Source organism: Phyllopteryx taeniolatus, chromosome 13 (genome assembly GCF_024500385.1).
Source record: "Phyllopteryx taeniolatus isolate TA_2022b chromosome 13, UOR_Ptae_1.2, whole genome shotgun sequence".
Lineage (NCBI taxonomy): Eukaryota > Metazoa > Chordata > Actinopteri > Syngnathiformes > Syngnathidae > Phyllopteryx > Phyllopteryx taeniolatus.
The window spans coordinates 9,583,044-9,601,149 of NC_084514.1; the positions used below are offsets into that span (position 1 = coordinate 9,583,044).

At 42.9% G+C, this 18,106-nt stretch overlaps 1 protein-coding gene across 3 annotated transcripts in view; it reads left to right on the plus strand.

Moving 5' to 3' along the window:
• The first annotated feature begins 913 nt into the window (after positions 1-913).
• Positions 914-18,106, plus strand: part of LOC133487760 (guanine nucleotide-binding protein G(q) subunit alpha-like) — a 35,551-nt gene continuing 18,358 nt past the window's right edge. The window contains exons 1-3 of one of the 3 annotated variants that reach the window (XM_061794845.1): positions 914-1,860; positions 15,269-15,453; positions 17,294-17,448. In XM_061794845.1, the coding sequence (XP_061650829.1) occupies positions 1,725-1,860; positions 15,269-15,453; positions 17,294-17,448 (476 nt within the window). In that variant the 5' untranslated portion in view covers positions 914-1,724. The remainder of the gene's footprint in view (positions 1,861-15,268; positions 15,454-17,293; positions 17,449-18,106) is intronic. The other 2 variants (XM_061794847.1, XM_061794846.1) reach the window with 2 other exon arrangements.

Sequence of the window (18,106 nt, forward strand, 5' to 3'; positions counted from 1 at the left end):
AGAACACTATAAAAAGCATCCCATCACACCACTCATCAGTAGCGCTGCCTTGCTCATTTTAGATTAAATAAATCTGCTTCGTCCGTCCCTGCTAAATTTTGGGCCTCTCAGACGCGGGATGCTCAATTTCTTCTGAGTCATTTATCTCACTTTTTTTTTTTCTTCCTCGAGATAGATTTTATTAACAGGGTTGTGTGTATGTTGAGCGCCGTGGTGGAAATTGGCATGCCACTGGTTGAGCTATACAACTTCCGAGTATAATTACTACCATTTCAAATGTCAGTGATAAAATATGTCTGTGCAGCATAGCAACAAAATCATACCAAAAAGCAGATTTGAAACTCATTTTATATACTGCATTATATTTCATAAGGACGGCACGGTGACTGACTGGTTAGCACATCTGCCTCACAGTTCTGAGGACCCGGGTTCAAATCCGGCCTTGCCTGTGTGGAGTTTGCATATGCTCCCCGTGCCCTTGTGGGTTTTCTCCTGGTAATCCGATTTCCTCCCACATTCCGAAAACATGCATGATTGAAGACTCTAAATTGTCTGTAGGTGTGGATGTGAGTTGAATGGTTGTTTCTCTATATGCTCCCTGGGATTGGCTGGCGACCAGTTCAGGGATAGCACACCCATGACCCTCGTGATCATAAGAACATGGATGGATGTATTGATGGATAGATGTTTGATACGTACTGCACGTAATTTGTCACCAAGAGGAAAACAAGTAAGAGGCGCTTAATAGCTACTTTGTATTTTAAATAATAATTAGGAGTCACTTTTATTATGGTTATAGTTAGATTTTGTCTCAGGACAACTATATTTCCCTCAAGTGCATGTTTCATATTTTCACTGTGTGTGTGCGTGCTTTGGTTCCAGCCACCTCTTGCGTCCAATTGGTCTCCACGCAACCCTCCTCCTGTCACTCTCGCAGTCTCGCTTCTCCTCCTCCCTGTTATGCATCAGGTTGGAGGACGCACTCACTGCCCACCTTCTTCCAGCAGCGGAGGCCCCCCCACCTCATTTCGGGCTTCATTTAAAATGAAAAACAGCGGTGGTGGTGGGGGGGAGACAACCGGCATGCCTTATTCTAGCGTCAAAATGGCCCGCATTGGTGTGATGGGCGCCGCTATTGCTAGATCATAAAGGCGGAACCTCTTCAAGCCCTGCGGTTCCCAATCACTGCAGGCTGCCTGCCCGTCATTTTTTTTAGCCGAGAAAGGGAAGGCGTCGCCGGGGGTCAACATTCGAGTCGCCGCGGTGCCGTCTGTTCGTATAGCTTTTTTTTTTTTCCCCGGGCGTTAGCCTGATAGCATCGGCTCTACCGCGTCGGTTTGCTGGCTGCTCGATATACGTGATACCGCGGCTGTCCTCTCAGAGACACAATTGACATTTATTTTTATTTTTTCCCCACAAGAAACAGGCGAGTTGAGCATCTCGCGGAGGAGCCTCCCGCCCCCTTACTCGCCCTCTCCCGTTTCCCTACCGGAGAAGACCGGAGACAACTTTGCAGCGAGGCCCCGAGCTACTCCTTCCCTCCCCTCTCCTCCTTCCCTGGCCCGGTCGGGTCCCGACAAGACCAGCACCAAGCGACCCTCCCCCCACGTCCACGCGAGGGCCGCAGCTGATACATATATATATTTTTAATTATTAGTATTCGCTGGGAAGAACGCCGCGTGTTTTTGGGGTCCTAGCGAGGCTGGACAAACACAGCGAAGGGGATGACTCTGGAGTCCATGATGGCTTGTTGCCTGAGCGAGGAGGCGAAGGAGTCGAAGCGAATCAATGCCGAAATTGACAAGCAACTTCGTCGAGACAAGCGAGATTCCAGGCGGGAGCTGAAATTACTTCTTCTCGGTGAGTGTCGTGAGTTTTATCACTGTCATGTGAAGTCTTTTTTTATTTATTTTTTTTTACATTTAACTAAATTTTATTTTTATTTAGTATTTTTTTTTTAAATGGAAAACTGACCTCCTTGGGGCCTTCTTCTTTCCAATGCTTGCTAGCTTGGAGAGCCAGGAGAGAGTACTGTTATTTCTATTCCCAACAAATGCCTGTTTAAGGTTGGAAGTGAATATTAGCCGCTAAGAAACGGCCAAAAATAGACGTTTGCAGGAGGACAATGTAGATGTATGTCTGTGTTATTAGTGTGAGTGCATGTTGTGGCTAGTCACCACCATTTCCATGTCAAAGTTACTCAAAAAGAGCATCTGGCACCAACAGGCCATCACATGCTAGTTGATGTTATGGATTACTAGCCCCCGCAGCTAACTATTTACCTCTGTGCTTTGTCACCAGATGGGACAATTAACCTACTGCTCCTCAGGTTCCTCCTCCTTTTATGATCTCATTTATTTTTAAACATACAGCAGCACTGCGGACAAATGGTTCGAAAATCTGCCTCACAGTTCTGAGATTTTGGGCTTGAATCTCAGCTCCGGCCTGCCTGTATGGAGTTTGCTTGTTCTGTCCAAGTACTCCGGCTTACTCCTGCATTCCAAAAACATTTATGGCTGGTCCATTGGCGCCTCTAAATTGTTGATAGGTGTGACGGTAGTGTGAATTTTTGTGTCATGTGATTCACTGGTGACCAGTCCTCTCATCAAGAGTCCCGTGGGACAGGCTCCATCTCACCCGCCACCTTATTGATGAGAAGCACTGTAGAAAATGGATGAATTGTTTTGGGGTTACTCCCTTCAACTCTCCTATTCAGCAGGTAAAATATAGGCTCTGTAGGGTTTAAGTCTGGAGACTGACTTGACAAGCTTAAAACCTTCATGTCTGCCTCACAGTTATGAGGTCTGGGGTTTCAATCTAGGCACTGGTCTTCTTGTGTAGAGTTTGCATGTTCTCCTAGTGCTTGCCTGGGGTTTCTCCAGGTACTCCGGCTTCCTCCTACATTCCAAAAGGCTCCAGCTCACCTGCAACCCAAATGAGGATAAGCGCTAGGGCTGAACGATATGGGGAAACGGTTCATAAACAATTATGGTTCATTGAAAACGAAGCATTTTTCAGAAAAATAAAAACATAATTGAAAAGGATGTGACAGTGCAGTTTTACTGATTAGAACTCACTGTCAGCCATCAACATTAAGATAAAGTCCGCAATAAATAAAGTAGAAATGAAACATTTCACTGCACTTTAACAATAAATTAAAAAATATGCTGCAACTGTTTGGAGGTAGGGCTGGGTATTAAGAACCTCATGATTTGATTCAATTTCGTTTCATTACATTGCGATTAGATTAGATTTTCTTTTTTTAGGCTGTCATTTGATTCGATAATGATTAAAATGCTTTATCAGTAAGAGAGATATTTTCATGCCCATCTGAAACTGGTATGTCACCTCACATTTTTGGGGAATGAAACATCTGAAAATAAGTATTTGAACGGTACTAACTAGGGCAGTTCACAATTTGTGGTGACTCGAATTAGCATACGAGTCCGCCGAAAAAAATTAACGCCAAATCAGAATTTTTGGATTCGAATAACAACGAATCAAAGGATAACATACTACCTACTTTATTATGACAAGATCTGCAACTGCTGCATTTCTTGTTTATAATACACTCTCAAGTATAATAGGCACCCCCAAAATTTATCCCTATCGATCCCTTCTACCTATGTATAATGCGCACCATCGATTTGCTGCTATCAAAACATGAAGTATTAGAAATATTCTGCTCTGTGTGCATGCACTAATGTAATTAAGATGTTTTTTAAATCATATAGTCCTACCGGGTATGTTGCGGCTCCATACTATGTCCGCTGTGTCCTGCAATGACTGGGACAAATGCGGACTGATCCGAAACTGTTGAACCGAACCGTTTGGATCAGGGATTTCAAATTCATTTTCGTTCGCGAGCCACATTCAAGCCAGTTTGATCTCAAGTGGGCCGAACCAGTATTCATTCCCCAATGAGCTATAAATAACAATTCTATTTTTTAAATTTTTTTTGAGTGAAAATAATTGCATCTGGAAAATATTCACATTTATTGATTTATCTTGTTGCAAATCTTGCAATCTGAAATTTCTTAATGACAATTGCAATTTCAACAATATTGTGAATCACTGTTTTCATTTACATACTTTCAATTTAGAGATCACAGTGGATCCATACATTGTACTTACCTTCTATAAAATAACTTATGATTTAAAGTTGTTTTTTTTACAATTTACATAAATTTGCACATCCACCTGGTAATGTTTACACCCTCAACTGACTCGTCACACTATACAAACTAAAGAGGAACTTTTCAGAATGAAAGTGCAGTTATCACCCTGACTTGAATATGGATACATAATACGTACAAGTTGTGGAAGTGCATGACAAAAAAAACTGAAAAGTTCAACCTCTTTTGAACTGAAGCTGTTCATTGATAATTTGTAATACTGAGTCTCTTAAATATTTCTACAGTAGATATTCATTTTCAGAGAACTGTATTTGTCACAGTGCAAAAAGTGGCACAGCATTTTATAAGTAGGCTTACTTTGCTCCTGAAATATGGAATCTGTTAGCCTTCTGTGACTACACAATGCAAGATGTTCTTATAGTAGTTTGCAGCTTAAATGTACAGTCATGACATCAAGCAGCTTGACAGAATGAAACTAAGAAATGAAGGCAAAATAAATGTATTAGCTATGTCTATTAAGGACCTACATATTCACAGTAAGTGCAAAATAGAAACTTAAATTAGCTGCTAATGTAATAGCCATCCAGCAGCTAGCCATAAGAATCTGAAAACAAAAACAATCGATATGAGGTAAGCATTTGTCTGTTCAAACAATTAGCAAGCCATCTCCAACTATTGGCACGCATCAAATTAGCTTGTAGCCTACATCTAACTAAACAAGTGACATTCAGCTTTTCCCTGTCAGGGGTCGCCACAGCGAGCCACACGCGTGATTTGTCTGGCACAGATTTTACGCCGGATGCCCTTCCTGATGCAACCCTCCCATTTTCAACCTGGCTTTAATAATCACGTCCCTCGTTACTTCACAAACTCGTTTTTTAACTGCACATTTGTACATGAAATTAACTAACAATATATGAAACATACAGGAGTTGCTTCTGCAGAGTACACAGTTTCTTACTGGATACATGGATTGGAAGCGCACCAACTTTTCTATCTCTCAGCTGTCCAGTCAAGGACAGATACATGTTTTAAAATATAAATGATATTAGACTATTTGTAATGTAGCATAATGCAACATTTATTATTTTTTCTTACCAATGTAAAAATCTATCCTTCCATCCAAGTCTGTCATACATGCACAAATCACATTCAATTAAAGAAGATCCATCCATCCATCCATTTTCCTCCGCTTATCCGAGGTCGGTCGTGGAGGCAGCAGTTTAAGCAGGGAAGCCCAGACTTCCCTCTGCCCAGCCACTTTGTCCAGCTCTTCCGGTAGGATTCCGTGGCATTTCCAGGCCAGCTAAGAGATGTAATCTCTCCAGCGTGTCCTGAGTTGTCCCCAGGGCCTCCTCCCGGTGGGACGTGCCCAGAACACCTCACCAGGGAGGCGTCTGGGAGGCATCCTAACCAGATGTCTTAGCCACCTCATCTGGCTCATCTCGATGCAGAGGAGCAGTGGCTCGACACTTGAGTCCCTCCTGGATGACCGAGCTTCTCGGCCTATCCCTAACGAAAGCAAAGGAAACTCATTTCGGCCGCTTGTATCTGCGATCTTGTTCTTTCGGTCACGACCCACAGCTCGTTGCCATAGGTGAGGGTAGGAACGTAAATTGACCGGTAAATCGTGAGCTTTGTCTTTTCGTGTCAGCTCCTTCTTCACCACGACAGACCGATACCCAGTCCGCATCTGACGCTACACCGATCCGCCTGTAGATCTCCCGCTCCATACTTCCCTCACTCTTGAACAAGACCCCGAGATACTTGGACTGCTCCACTTGGAGCAGGAGCTCCTCCCAGACCCGGAGAGGACACTCCACACTTTTCCGACTGAGGACCATGGGCTCAGATTTGGAGGTGCTGATTTTCATCCCAGTCGCTTCATACTCTGCTGAGAACCGTTCCAGCGACAGTTGGAGATCACAGCTTTATGAAGCCATCAGAACCACATCATCTGCAAAAAGCAGCAGCGTGATACTGATGTCCCCAAACTGGACCCCGTCAACACCCTGGCTGTGTCTAGAACTTCTGTCTATAAAGGTAATGAACAGAATCTGTGGAAAAGGGGCAGCCTAGGCAGAGTCCAACTTTCACTGGAATCGAATCCAACGTACTCCCGTCAATGCGGCCCAAACTCTGACACCAGTCGTACAGGGACTGAAAGGCCCGTATCAGGGAGTGTGGTACAGCATACTCACGAGTTTTCTTTATAGCTGGTGTCTTTGGACAAAAGTTGAATACATGATGCACAGTACATATATTTATACAAATATGATATATGTGGTTTTCTCCGGGCACTCCGGTGTCCTCCCACATCCCAAAAACATGCGTGGTAGGTTGATTGAAGACTCTAAATTGCCCGTAGGTCTGAATGTGAGTGCGAATGGTTGTTTGTTTCTATGTGCCCTGCGATTGGCTGGCGACCGTGATAGGCTCCAGTAGCCCGCGACCCTAGTGAGGATAAGCGGTAAAGAAAATGGATGGATGGATGATATATGTAAGTATGGAAAAAGCCCAACAATTAGATATTGTCATCTTTGGTGGCTCTTGAAGGCATTTTGTATGTTTAAACTTCCTACGGGTGCTTTGTCCTGGTCTCCTGCTATAGGGCTTCGCCATTTACCTAAACCGGAAGGAAGTGCTGCGACCAGTTTTGCCAAATGCAGAAGTTGGATATGCATTTCTTTGAGGTCTTGGAGGTGTATTGTTTGTCTAAGGTGCACTCAAAAGCTCAATTTACACCATGCAAAGAGGGGCGAATGCACAGGGTTAGTGAGCTTAGCCACTTTAACTTTTTAATAAATGAAGAGCACTCTGCAAGGGTTGCTGCTGCAGTGTGCCCACAATCTGATTGCTGGCGTTCACCATATCAGGTCATACAGAGAGCTTCCTGCTTGCACACACCACTGGTTTGCCTGTACTTGGTCAAAACACAAAAAAGTTTGAGGGTCAAAGCTTTGGCCTTGCTCCACAGACCGACCCAGGATGTTCAAGCCTGGAGAGTCTGGAGTCTTTCTGTGGGACGTTAGTCGACAAGGTCCGATCAGTACCGTCTTGATCGTATTGGTGGTCGGTACTGATTTAGTCATCTTAAGTCGTTTTTTTGAGGAAGAGGCGGCAGAGTTGATCATGGGTTAGCCTCTAGATGTTTAGCGCTGACCTTCCCATCTGGTGCCAAGCCATCTTTTTCTTGAGCATATATGGCAATAAGGATCTTCCAGGTCGGCTCCTCGCTCTCTGTCTCTTGCTCTCTATCTCCCTGTGTGCGCGTGTGCAGTGCTGAGGTGTAAGTAACAATTTTTGATAGAGATCATTAGAACGTGCTGGCATACCACGGAGCAGAGTGTTGCTAGCCTGCAAAATATGAATGGTTAAAACAGTTTCCAAGTATATAAATTGAGCCTTCAAAATCATGACTCGTCTCCACTCTCAAGTGCTGTGACCGTGTCCGCTGAAACTAGTAATGAGACAAGACTTCCCAAAAATGACAGTCTGTCAAAATACTGAGTCTGGTTGGAATGGACACTTTAACCTGAGAACAGCACACCCATCAACCCATCAATTGAATGATGGGTTCCCAAGTTTTTTTGTGTCAGAAAAAAAAGCCTTTTTGCTGAATGTTTTTGTGTGATATCACGTAGAAACTCTGGTCAAAAAACACCTTCAAATTGGAACAAAACAGTACAACTTCATTATTTCTCAACTTCTGCTGCTCGGGGAACCCCTTTTCCGAGTGGCTGACAAGTTTCAGTTAAAAATATCGACAAATAACCCAGGGCTGTGAAAAGTCTGCGGATCGTGGAATTCCGTGGATTTTCCTCATCGAGAAATATGTAAATTTGAAAAAAAATATAAAAATAAAACATTAGAAAGCTTAAAGAATCTGGGAAGGTATACTGCATCTTATCAGGATGTGAAGTATGGATCTGGAGGGAGAAGGCGCTTGGTCGATCACGTTAATGGAAAGAAGCACGCGCAGCTGGTTAAAACGAAGCAGTCAGATATAGATTACCAGGTTTTGTGCTATCACATTTCTATGAATTCGCTATACAGTTACTAACGTAGTTAACGTTAGTTGTTTTATATTGTTAATTTATGTAATGCATTTATATATATATGTGTGTGTGTGTGTGTGTGTGTGCGTGCGTGTGACACACGTGACATTGGTTGTGTGGCTACTTTTAACAGCCCATGCAAGACGGCACCGATTTTTTTTTTTTCTCTAAATGGCACTTGACGCCTTTTACGTTTTAACGCTCTAATATTAAAAATATAATCAATATCTATCATAAATACAGTATATTAATATAATAAATAGGAATAAATTAATACAATGTCATAAATATGACGGTATATAATATTTACAATATTTTTGAACTTTTATATTAAATTATCCATCCATTTTCTGTACCATTTATCCTCACGCGGGCGTGCTGGCGCCTATCTCAGCTAACTGTTCGCCAGCCAATCGCAGGGCATATAGAAACAACCAACCATTCACACTCAGATTCACACCTGCGGGCAATTTAGTCTTCAATTAACTTACCATGCATGTTTTTTTTGGAATGTGGGAGGAAACCGGAGTACCCGGAGAAAACCCATGCAGGCACGGGGAGAACATGCCAACTCCACACAGGGATGCTGGGTTTGAACCCAGGACCTCAAAACTGTGAGGGGGATGTGCTAACCAGTTAGTTACCGTAGCAAAAGAAGATATGTCCATTTTAAAAAGATCTATCGTTCATAAGTTGAGAAAAGAATTATGAGGATGATCTTGGCTCATGTGTGCATGTAAATGAACAGTATGTAAGGGTTAAAAAAAAAAAAAGATTGTACATATTTATCACTGGTGCGCACAAATTCTTAAACGTGGGCATGTCTGCTTCTCTGGAGGTTCAAGTTGATTGAGGCTACATGGCGAGCGTCCCACATACTGTTGCTGTCCCGCGGCAAGACGGGGGGGGGGGGCATAGCCTTGCCAGTTTCTTGAGGGCGGCGTATTCATGCTTAGCTAACTACCACCTGCTGCTACGCTTGTCCATGTTCACATCCTAAACCCCCATTGCCGTTTCCACTGGTGTCACTTTATCTTATTGTTATTGCTTCCATTTGGAATGACGGGACCGCAGTGTTAGGATCGTAACCCAGCATTTGGTTAGTCAACAATATCAATCAACCTGCCGCGAGCGCCCAAGCACTTAAACCAAATGCGGATATGGTAAAATTGGTGCAGCAGAGACGTGTCTTGATCTTGCCTGTGTGTGGACACGCCTCGTAGAATTTTCATGAGATTCCCAAAAATAATTGCCACAGCTTAACCCCTGTCAATATCAAGTGTCTTCCATTTGTTTTTAGTTCTTAATACTTTGGCCTGAAAAATATTTTACCAAGGCAGTGCTAGAAATTCATTTTTAATCCACATTCAATCAACAGTAAAAACACTGACAGCTAAGACTGGATTTCCAATTCATGATTCAGGTGACACAATTACGATTTTGCCCCCAAGTGGTCAGAGGTGTCAAGTAAGTACCAATGTACAAATACTTCGTTACCTTGCTTAAGTACTCCTTCCATTTTCATGCAAATATCTGTACTTTCTACTCATTACACTTCTATTTCATTTTGGATTGTGATAATTGCAGCTTGTCATTGTTCAAAAAAAGAGACGACGTTAAACGTAAATAAAAACAAAATAGTGATTTGCAAATCATTTTCAATTTATATGCAATTGAATACACTACGAAGACAAGGTATTTAAATGTTCAAACTAATAAACTGTATTTTCAAATATTTACTCATTTTGAATTTCATGCCTGCAACACGTTCCCAAAACTTTGGGGCATGTTACCACTGTGTTACATCACCTTTCCTTTTAACAACACTCAATAAGCATTAGGGAACTGTGGACACTAATTGTTGAAGCTTTGTAAGTGGAGTTATTTCCCATTCAGGCTTGATGTACAACTTCTCTTGCTTAACAGTTGAGGATCTCCGTTGTTGTATTTTGTGCTTCATAATGCGCCACCCATTGTCAGTGGGAGACAAGTCTGAATCTAGCGCTCACACTCTTTTGGCTCTTTGTGGCTTGGCATTTTCTTGCTGAAATAAGCAGGGATGTCACCGAAAAAGGCATCGCTTGGATGGCAGCATATGTTGCTCCAAAACCTGTACCTTTCCGCGTTAAGGGTGCCTTCCCATTTGTGCAAGTTAACCATGCCATGGACGCTAACACACTCCCATACCATCACAGATGGTCCTTTTCCTCTTTGGCTCAGAGGACCCGACGTCAGACCACTGCACACTTTTCCACTTTGCGTCTGTCCATCACAGATGAGCTTGGGTCCAGAGAAGCCGGTGGTGTTTCTGGGTGTTGCTGATATATGGCTTTTGCTTTGCATGGTAAAGTTTTAACTTGCATTTGCAGATGAGCGGTAGAGAAAATGAATGAATGTCCTAAGAAGCTGCTAAGGCCCTCGCTGTGTAAGAACTTCAATGTCTGGGAGGAGTTTCACCTGGGCTGTTAGTGGAACTTAAGGAGAATTTTCACTGCCAGCGTATGTTTTTGGTCCACTCAGTGGCTATTAAAAACCTACGTTAACACAGTGGTTCCCAAAGTGGGGTGGCGCACCCCCTTGGGGGGGTGCAGAGCAATTGCAAGGGGGCGCGTGACGAATGAATGCATGAAAACATAGCATTAATTGCGATGTTGAATATTTTAAAAAACTTGCTACACTGAACATACTTACACAGTTAAAGTGCTTGTTACAGTAATTACACTTGCAGCCTATGGCAGTTCACTTTGTTTTTTGCAGTCTAGTTCACACATTGTAATTATTTATTTATTTATTTTTATTTTTTTGAATTTGCGGGGGGGTCTTATGAACCAAACGGGGCCCCAGCAGAGAAAATTCGGGAACCACTAAGCTAACAAATAACATCGGTCTCATTATTGCTTGAAAATTCCTATTTTTATGCATTGGGAAGGTGACAAATGGAATCGTCCTCTGACTTCTGGTGCATTTCCTTAGAAATTTGTAAAGCCAATTATTTTTAAGGTTTGAAATGATAAAGGGTTTTTAGATAGTTATTTGTGGTGTATTTATGGTTTAAACTATTAATATAGGCAATTCAACATTTTAACATAGACAAAGTTTGGGACCATCCATTACTTGCATTTTTTTCCGTTATTTGCAACAGGCCTTTGTCTCTAATCCCTGCCTATTGCGGAGGTTTACTGTACCCTGTGAAAATGAAGCCCGTTTCAGCCCCGAGTCACTTTGAATCTGGGCCAATTTTAACGTGATCAGACATACGATTTACAGGGTCAAACGATGAACGATTGGATGCTTCCAACGGCTAGTACCAAAAATTTGGGATTTCCAAGCTTGTTCACCCACGCTGCACCTGCATAAAAATGGTTGACTGGGTAAACCCAATGTACAAAGTTTGTTGTTGTGAGTGTATAATTCTTTCTGTGAGTTTGTATTGTTGGTTTTAGCATTCCAAGGAGCAAATGTTTAGCTGGATGAAAGGGCCATAATTTCCAACGGAGCTGTTGTATTTGTTGGGCATTATTAAACGGCGGTCGGTGTACCGAATGATATGTGCAGCAAATGTATGTGTGTGCGCACCTTTCTTTCCCAGTGACGATGAAGTCCAGAATGTGATATAGTCTACTGAGCGAGCTAGAAGTGAGTTCTCAAATTAAGCTAATGGCTGGTGTTATTGTCCTACTTGCACGTGTAGTACGTTTGTTTTTATTTATGCCCGCTTCCTTGTTCCCCATCATCTTGCTTTTTGATTGGCTACATTCTGTTTCACATCACAATTTTCGGAGTTGTGAGTCGCAAGTCGTCTGCTTTCCCCACTTACAAAGATTTGGGGTCGTAAATAGTGAACACGTTTAATATGGTAGATTCTTGGGCCTGGCCTGTTACAGACCCTATCATCAGAGCAAATTCACTCGAACACACCTCAGACCACAGGGTATTATTATAGGATAATCTTGTAAAACAAAACAATCGGGCATTTGTCGTCCTTGGTCGGGGACGGGCAAAAGCGGGACAAAAATGGTTCAAATATATTTGTGTGTACCAGAGCATGAAAAGGGCATCATTTCATGTGTTTTATGTATGGGCGGCCAGCATACCGAGCATCAGGGCAAGGTCCCAGGATGGGATCCGTAAATATTCACAGTTGTTGACAGACAGAGGTGATGATCGTGGAGAGGCATATATTGGGGTGGGTCTGGGTTTAGGTTAGAGTGTGTGGTAAGGGCATACAGAAGCCTGTGTGCCGGGCCGGGGAGGGGTAAGGCAAGAAAGACAGAGGCCAATAGTGTGTCGGATGGTGAAAGCGGGACAGTTACGGAGAAAGCATTGCAGGGAGATCTTGTGATGTGGGGGTGGGGGGGTCACGAGAAGTAAATCAGACTAGTAGCTGGCGACATGAAGCATCCTTCATTCACCATCAGGACACCACTGTTTTACAGGTTTTAGCAGCTCAGGTGAAGTTGTTGTAGTTCGAATAAATTATGACGGCTGTTTACTGTGCAGCATTGGTGTCTGAAAATGTATAAAAATAATGTCTTTTCATTCATACAACAACAGTGTTTTGCAGACTGGAAATGCACACATTTTAAAAGTGGGTGTGAAAGTGCAAGTTTTTGAAACCTGATTTTAAAAAAAGTCGGCACGGTGTACGACTGGTTAGCACATCTGGCTCACAGTTCTGGGGACCGCGGTTCAAATCTCGGCCCCGCCTGTGTGGAGTTTGCGTGTTCTCCCCGTGCCTGGCTGGGTTTTCGCCGGGCACTCCGGTTTCCTCCCACATCCCAAAGACATGCGTGGTAGGTTGATTGAAGACTCAAAATTGCCCATAGGTGTGAATGTGAGTGCGATTGGTTGTTTGTTTCTATGTGCCCTGCGATTGGCTGGCGACCGGTTCAGGGTGTACCCCGACTCCCGCCTGAAGATAGCTGGGATAGGCTCCAGATGCCCGCGACCCAAGTGAGGATAAGCGGTAAAGGAAATGGATGGATGGATTTAAAAAAAATTAATTGCATCTTTTCAACATACATTGAAACATTACAATAAACCTCGGCCGATTCGTGAATTGCCTTCAACGATCTGACGTACACGCAAAGAAAACCGAATCATACGAAAACGGTTCAAGTGTATTAGCTTAAAAATGCACCTATCTTTTTGTTCTCTTTCTCTTAACACCCTAAGAGGCCATGATGTTAGTTTAACATATTAAGGATTGCACTACATGCATTTTAACAAAACATCCAAGAGGAAGAACTTATTTTCCTATCTGTGAAGACATGTTTTTTTAGTTATTTCTGCGGCAGTTAATGGTAGAGGGGGGGGGAACTGCCTTGAAAAAATTCTCAGCTTGGTTGGTATATGCAGGAAAAAAGTAAATGCTAGAAGGGACAGGAAGCAAAACTTTTGAATAATGTCTGAGATTTTATTTTAAGGCCATATCGCGCAGTTCTGGGGGAATGTTGTTGTCTTTTTACAAGATTGTATCTGACTTTAATCCCTCCCCCATTTCTTCTCCAAAAATGGAGAACTCCTAGGAAGAGAAGACAAAGGGAAGTTATTTTATTGCCAATTAAGGTGTATGATCAAGCATCATTTTTAGTTGGTAAGCACCTGGACCTGACCTCAGGCCAACTTGGTCCCCCCCTCGTAACCCAAAGATGGTCCCTTCGAAGTGTAAACCGAAGAGCACAAAGGGAGATTAAGGTTCCTCTCTTGCCATTATATTTACTGCTACAAAAGAGGAGCGGAAAGGGGCGGATAGTAGAAGGAGGGGAGGGGGGGGGAAAGTACAGGAATGGCAAATAAAACCCCAAGGGGAGGCAGTAAGAGTTGTCATGGTGACAGAAATATGGCTGCACTTCGAAAACCTTGAATGTAGGTGGTGCTGAGAAGTGTGTTTTGAGATAATATGCATGTGCTGGATCCCTCTTTGAGTCCCTCAGTAATACTGAGATGCTATCATGGCCCTAGTATGGTGTCTCCAAAAAAACAAAAGACCCCAAAGAGGATGGATGTATCTGGAAATCACTTCCAAGGCTTTGACTTTAATGCGGAGATTCTGGTTCGCTGTATTCTGTTGACTATGATCTTTTTTTCTTATGGCGACATCTTCAAATCCTTCCTCGGGGTCACTATGAGCAGCGCAAAAGCGCAAAAGGAATTCAAATACCCCCCGCTGTCACATGTCGGTGCAAGCAGCTCGGCGTTGAAGGTGGAATGTAGGCCAGATTAATTATCGTCATTAAATTAGCGCTTCCTCCTCCCCCTTAGGAATCATTTCTAGTGTGCTCACGTTTCTAGCAGCCAAAAAAAAAGCTGGTATGTAAATTATGAGCAGTTTCAAACAATTAAATCAATCAAATTGGAATATCAGGAGAGTGATTTCATAGTAACGGATTCAGTTGCTGTAACAAATGACAGAATTTTAAAATGTTTTCATTGAGAGTTGGAAGAATTCATCCATTGTCACCGTCGTGACACGGGATCTTTTAAGTAACATATTAACATTTATCAATCATATAAGCAGACAGTAAAGGGGAAGGAAACACAAAATTTTGGTTGGCAAGATTATGCTGTATGTGGCCTCACTAGTCTAAACACGATATACTCATTAATATTGCCTTCGCGGAATAAGAATTAAGCCGATAAATTCATCAATTTTCACCTATCCAAGGGTTTGAACAATATTCTAGAAAGTTTGGGTTCAAACCGATAACCCGCTATCCTGATTTCCGGGTTTGTTCATGTGACATTCGCAATGCATGCGCGAGGGGACTTGTGACGTTAATTTCATTCGACAGCAGAAGGCGGTATTGCCTAACAATGAAAATTTATTAATTTATCAGTTTAATTCTTATTCACGAGCACAATATTAATCAGAATACCGTGCTTAGACTAGTAGGGGCTAGTAGGAACTTGTTTTTGACAGACTGGTTTCAGTCGTTCAAATATTTCAAATCAAATATTGAAGTCTGAGCATATGGCGCAAGTGTGGTACATGGCTTTTTTTTTCTTGTCTTGTCTTTGATTACATTGTGGTCACACAGTGAACACGAACTGCTTTGTGTCCATCCATCCCAGGCACAGGAGAAAGCGGCAAGAGCACCTTCATCAAGCAGATGAGGATTATCCACGGCGCCGGTTATTCCGACGAGGACAAGAGAGGCTTCGTCCGGCTGGTTTACCAAAACATCTTCACCTCCATGCAGGCCATGATCCGAGCCACAGAGAACCTAAAGATCCCCTACAAATACGAACAGAATCGGGTAAGAAGTGTGGACCGCCCCCCTCCCAACGCAGTTGTTTTAATGATAGTCTATTATTGAGCAATGGCAGTTCTCAATTCTGGCCCCCAGAGAACTTCTAATTGAGGACTGATTCTTACCTCCTGGGATGCACGGTGAATGTAGTCCACAGGACAGAAAAGTTTGCTAATCACCTTTATGGCAAAGTTTCATCTTCTTCAATGATATCATAAAGTTACCTACAGAGCAGGAAATGGAACCTGCAATGACATAGTGAAGGGTACTACAATTCATTAAATATCCATCCACCCACCCATCCATTCTTTAAACTGCTTATCCTCACTAGGGTCATGGGTGTGCTGGAACCTATCCCGTTTGACTTTGGGCGAGAAGCAGGGTACACCCTGAACTGGTCACCAACAGGGCACATATAGACAAACAAGCATTCACACTCGCATTCACAGCCACGAATGATGGTCTTCAATTAACCTACCATGCATGTTTTTGGAATGTGAGAGGAAACCGGAGTACCCGGAGAAAACCCACGCAGGCACGGGGAGACCATGCAAGCTGCACACAGGAATTTGAACCCACGACCTCTGAACTGTGCGGCGGATGTGCTACCCAGACATACAGGCGGCACGCCTAATTAAATATCACAAGGCTTAATTAATTCCACCAATACCTAAATTCATTGACACAGTAAATGCCGTTTTATATCTAAAATATGATTTGCCGTCAATGTGTAGTGCAAATGAAGTCCCGATTTTGATTTTTTTTTTATTCCCCTTTTTAAAACTTGTAATCATTTTGACTAGACTTGCGCCGATATTGAATGGAAACGGCCTTAAGATTACAATGTCAAAAAGAAAATATTAAGCGTCCGTTTGTTGTCAAAAACATGTCTATTTACATTCTTCAAAAGAAAACAAGGGTCCATTTTCCTGTACATTGTCAATAAGAAAACCTTATGTCTGTTTACACTGTTTAAAAGTAAACCCTTTTTTTTGTCAAAAAGAAAACCTCAAGGGTCCCTTTAAATTGTTAATACAGGAAGTCCTCGATTTACGAACAAGTTCCGTTCCTATGCTGGCGACGTAACACGAATTTCCGCGTAAGTCGGATTTCATCGTTAAAGTCGAAATTTACGGCGAAATACGGGTATTGTCCCATGTGATTGTGACAGCGAGCTCAGTGTGTGTGGGCGTGAGCGTCGATGTGTGAGTGAGACGGGACTGCGAAGGAGGAAGGAGTGCGCACCGGTGCGAGTGTGTACAGTAGCAAGTGTAGTGACGGCGACCGGGGAAGAGTAGCGATAAGCGGAGGACCCGTTGACATCGAATGTGCAGAGGAGCTAATAAAGCCATTAAAGCAGCAAATCGGTGCTTCGTGCCTTTATTGTTGCCGCCACCCAGCTCAGCTGTGCAACGAGAGAAGGGAGTTAACCCCTGCGTCTCCCGACCACGGTCAGGCGACCGTAGCAGGAAAGGTTAACACTTTGTATAAAGAAACTAAAATACATTAAAATAAAAAAATAAGATGCTGTACTTACCATTACTGCTGAGAGTGTGAAAAAAGGAGGGCGAAAAAGGCAAAGATACTCCCGCCGCACAAACACAGACAAGTGTACTATGCACGAGCTAAGCAGAAACACTATGGTGCTGGGACAAAATGGCGGACGAGGCACGGGCGTCGTAAAGTCGAAACGTCGTAGGTCGCGTGTGTCGTAACTCGAGGACTTTCTGTACAAGGGTCTGTTTACATTGTCAAGAAGATTACCAACTGTCCATTTACATCGTCAAAAAGAAACCTAAAACGGCACAACCAATCTCTCTCCATGTTATCTGCCTTTTCTGTGTAGTCTAACGCCATGCTGGTAAAAGAAGTGGACATTGAGAAGATTAACGGCTTTGACCAGCCCTACATTGCAGCCATCAAATGCTTGTGGTCTGACCCGGGGATCCAGGAGGCCTACGACCGCCGCCGAGAGTACCAGCTCTCTGATTCCACTAAATAGTACGTCGCCCCGATTGTCTGGCTGTGTTGGTGTAGACTACGGAAAGACATTTTGTTTCAGAGGGGATTTGTGGGAATGTAGACGGGATGAGGGATTTTGTTACCTCATTAGCTCAGGAGTTTGCTGCATTTCTGATGTTGTTTACCGTATTTCCACAAATATTGGGGAGTGGAATCCATAACTTGTACAAATACCTATTTATTTTAACAGCAAAATGTCAAAAACCGAGGCAGACTGGGCAGAACCAATAAGTCATGAAACTCTGCCCGACCATAAACATTGAAGCACACAACATTGTGGGGTGACTATTTGTCAGAGTTTAAATTCGTCTTTAATGCTGTGCTAGCACGCGGTAAGACTTGGCCACTCTAATTCAACTGAGAGACAGTTGACAGTCTAACAGATTGCCAATTGGCATTAAAGATGGAGTAAAGTCATCTTTAATACTACAGTGAAACACTCCCACTTAAATCTGCAAAACAGGTTATGGTGCTGCTATTTTGGTTAGTAACAAAGTTCAAATGGGCTCAGGCAGCTCGCTTCAATATCCTTAAGGCCTGGTACACGCAAGGATTTTTTAAAAATTTTTTAAATCTTGAGTATATCTCTTACAGACCCCACACGAAGAACTAACTTCAATGAGAACAAACCGGTATG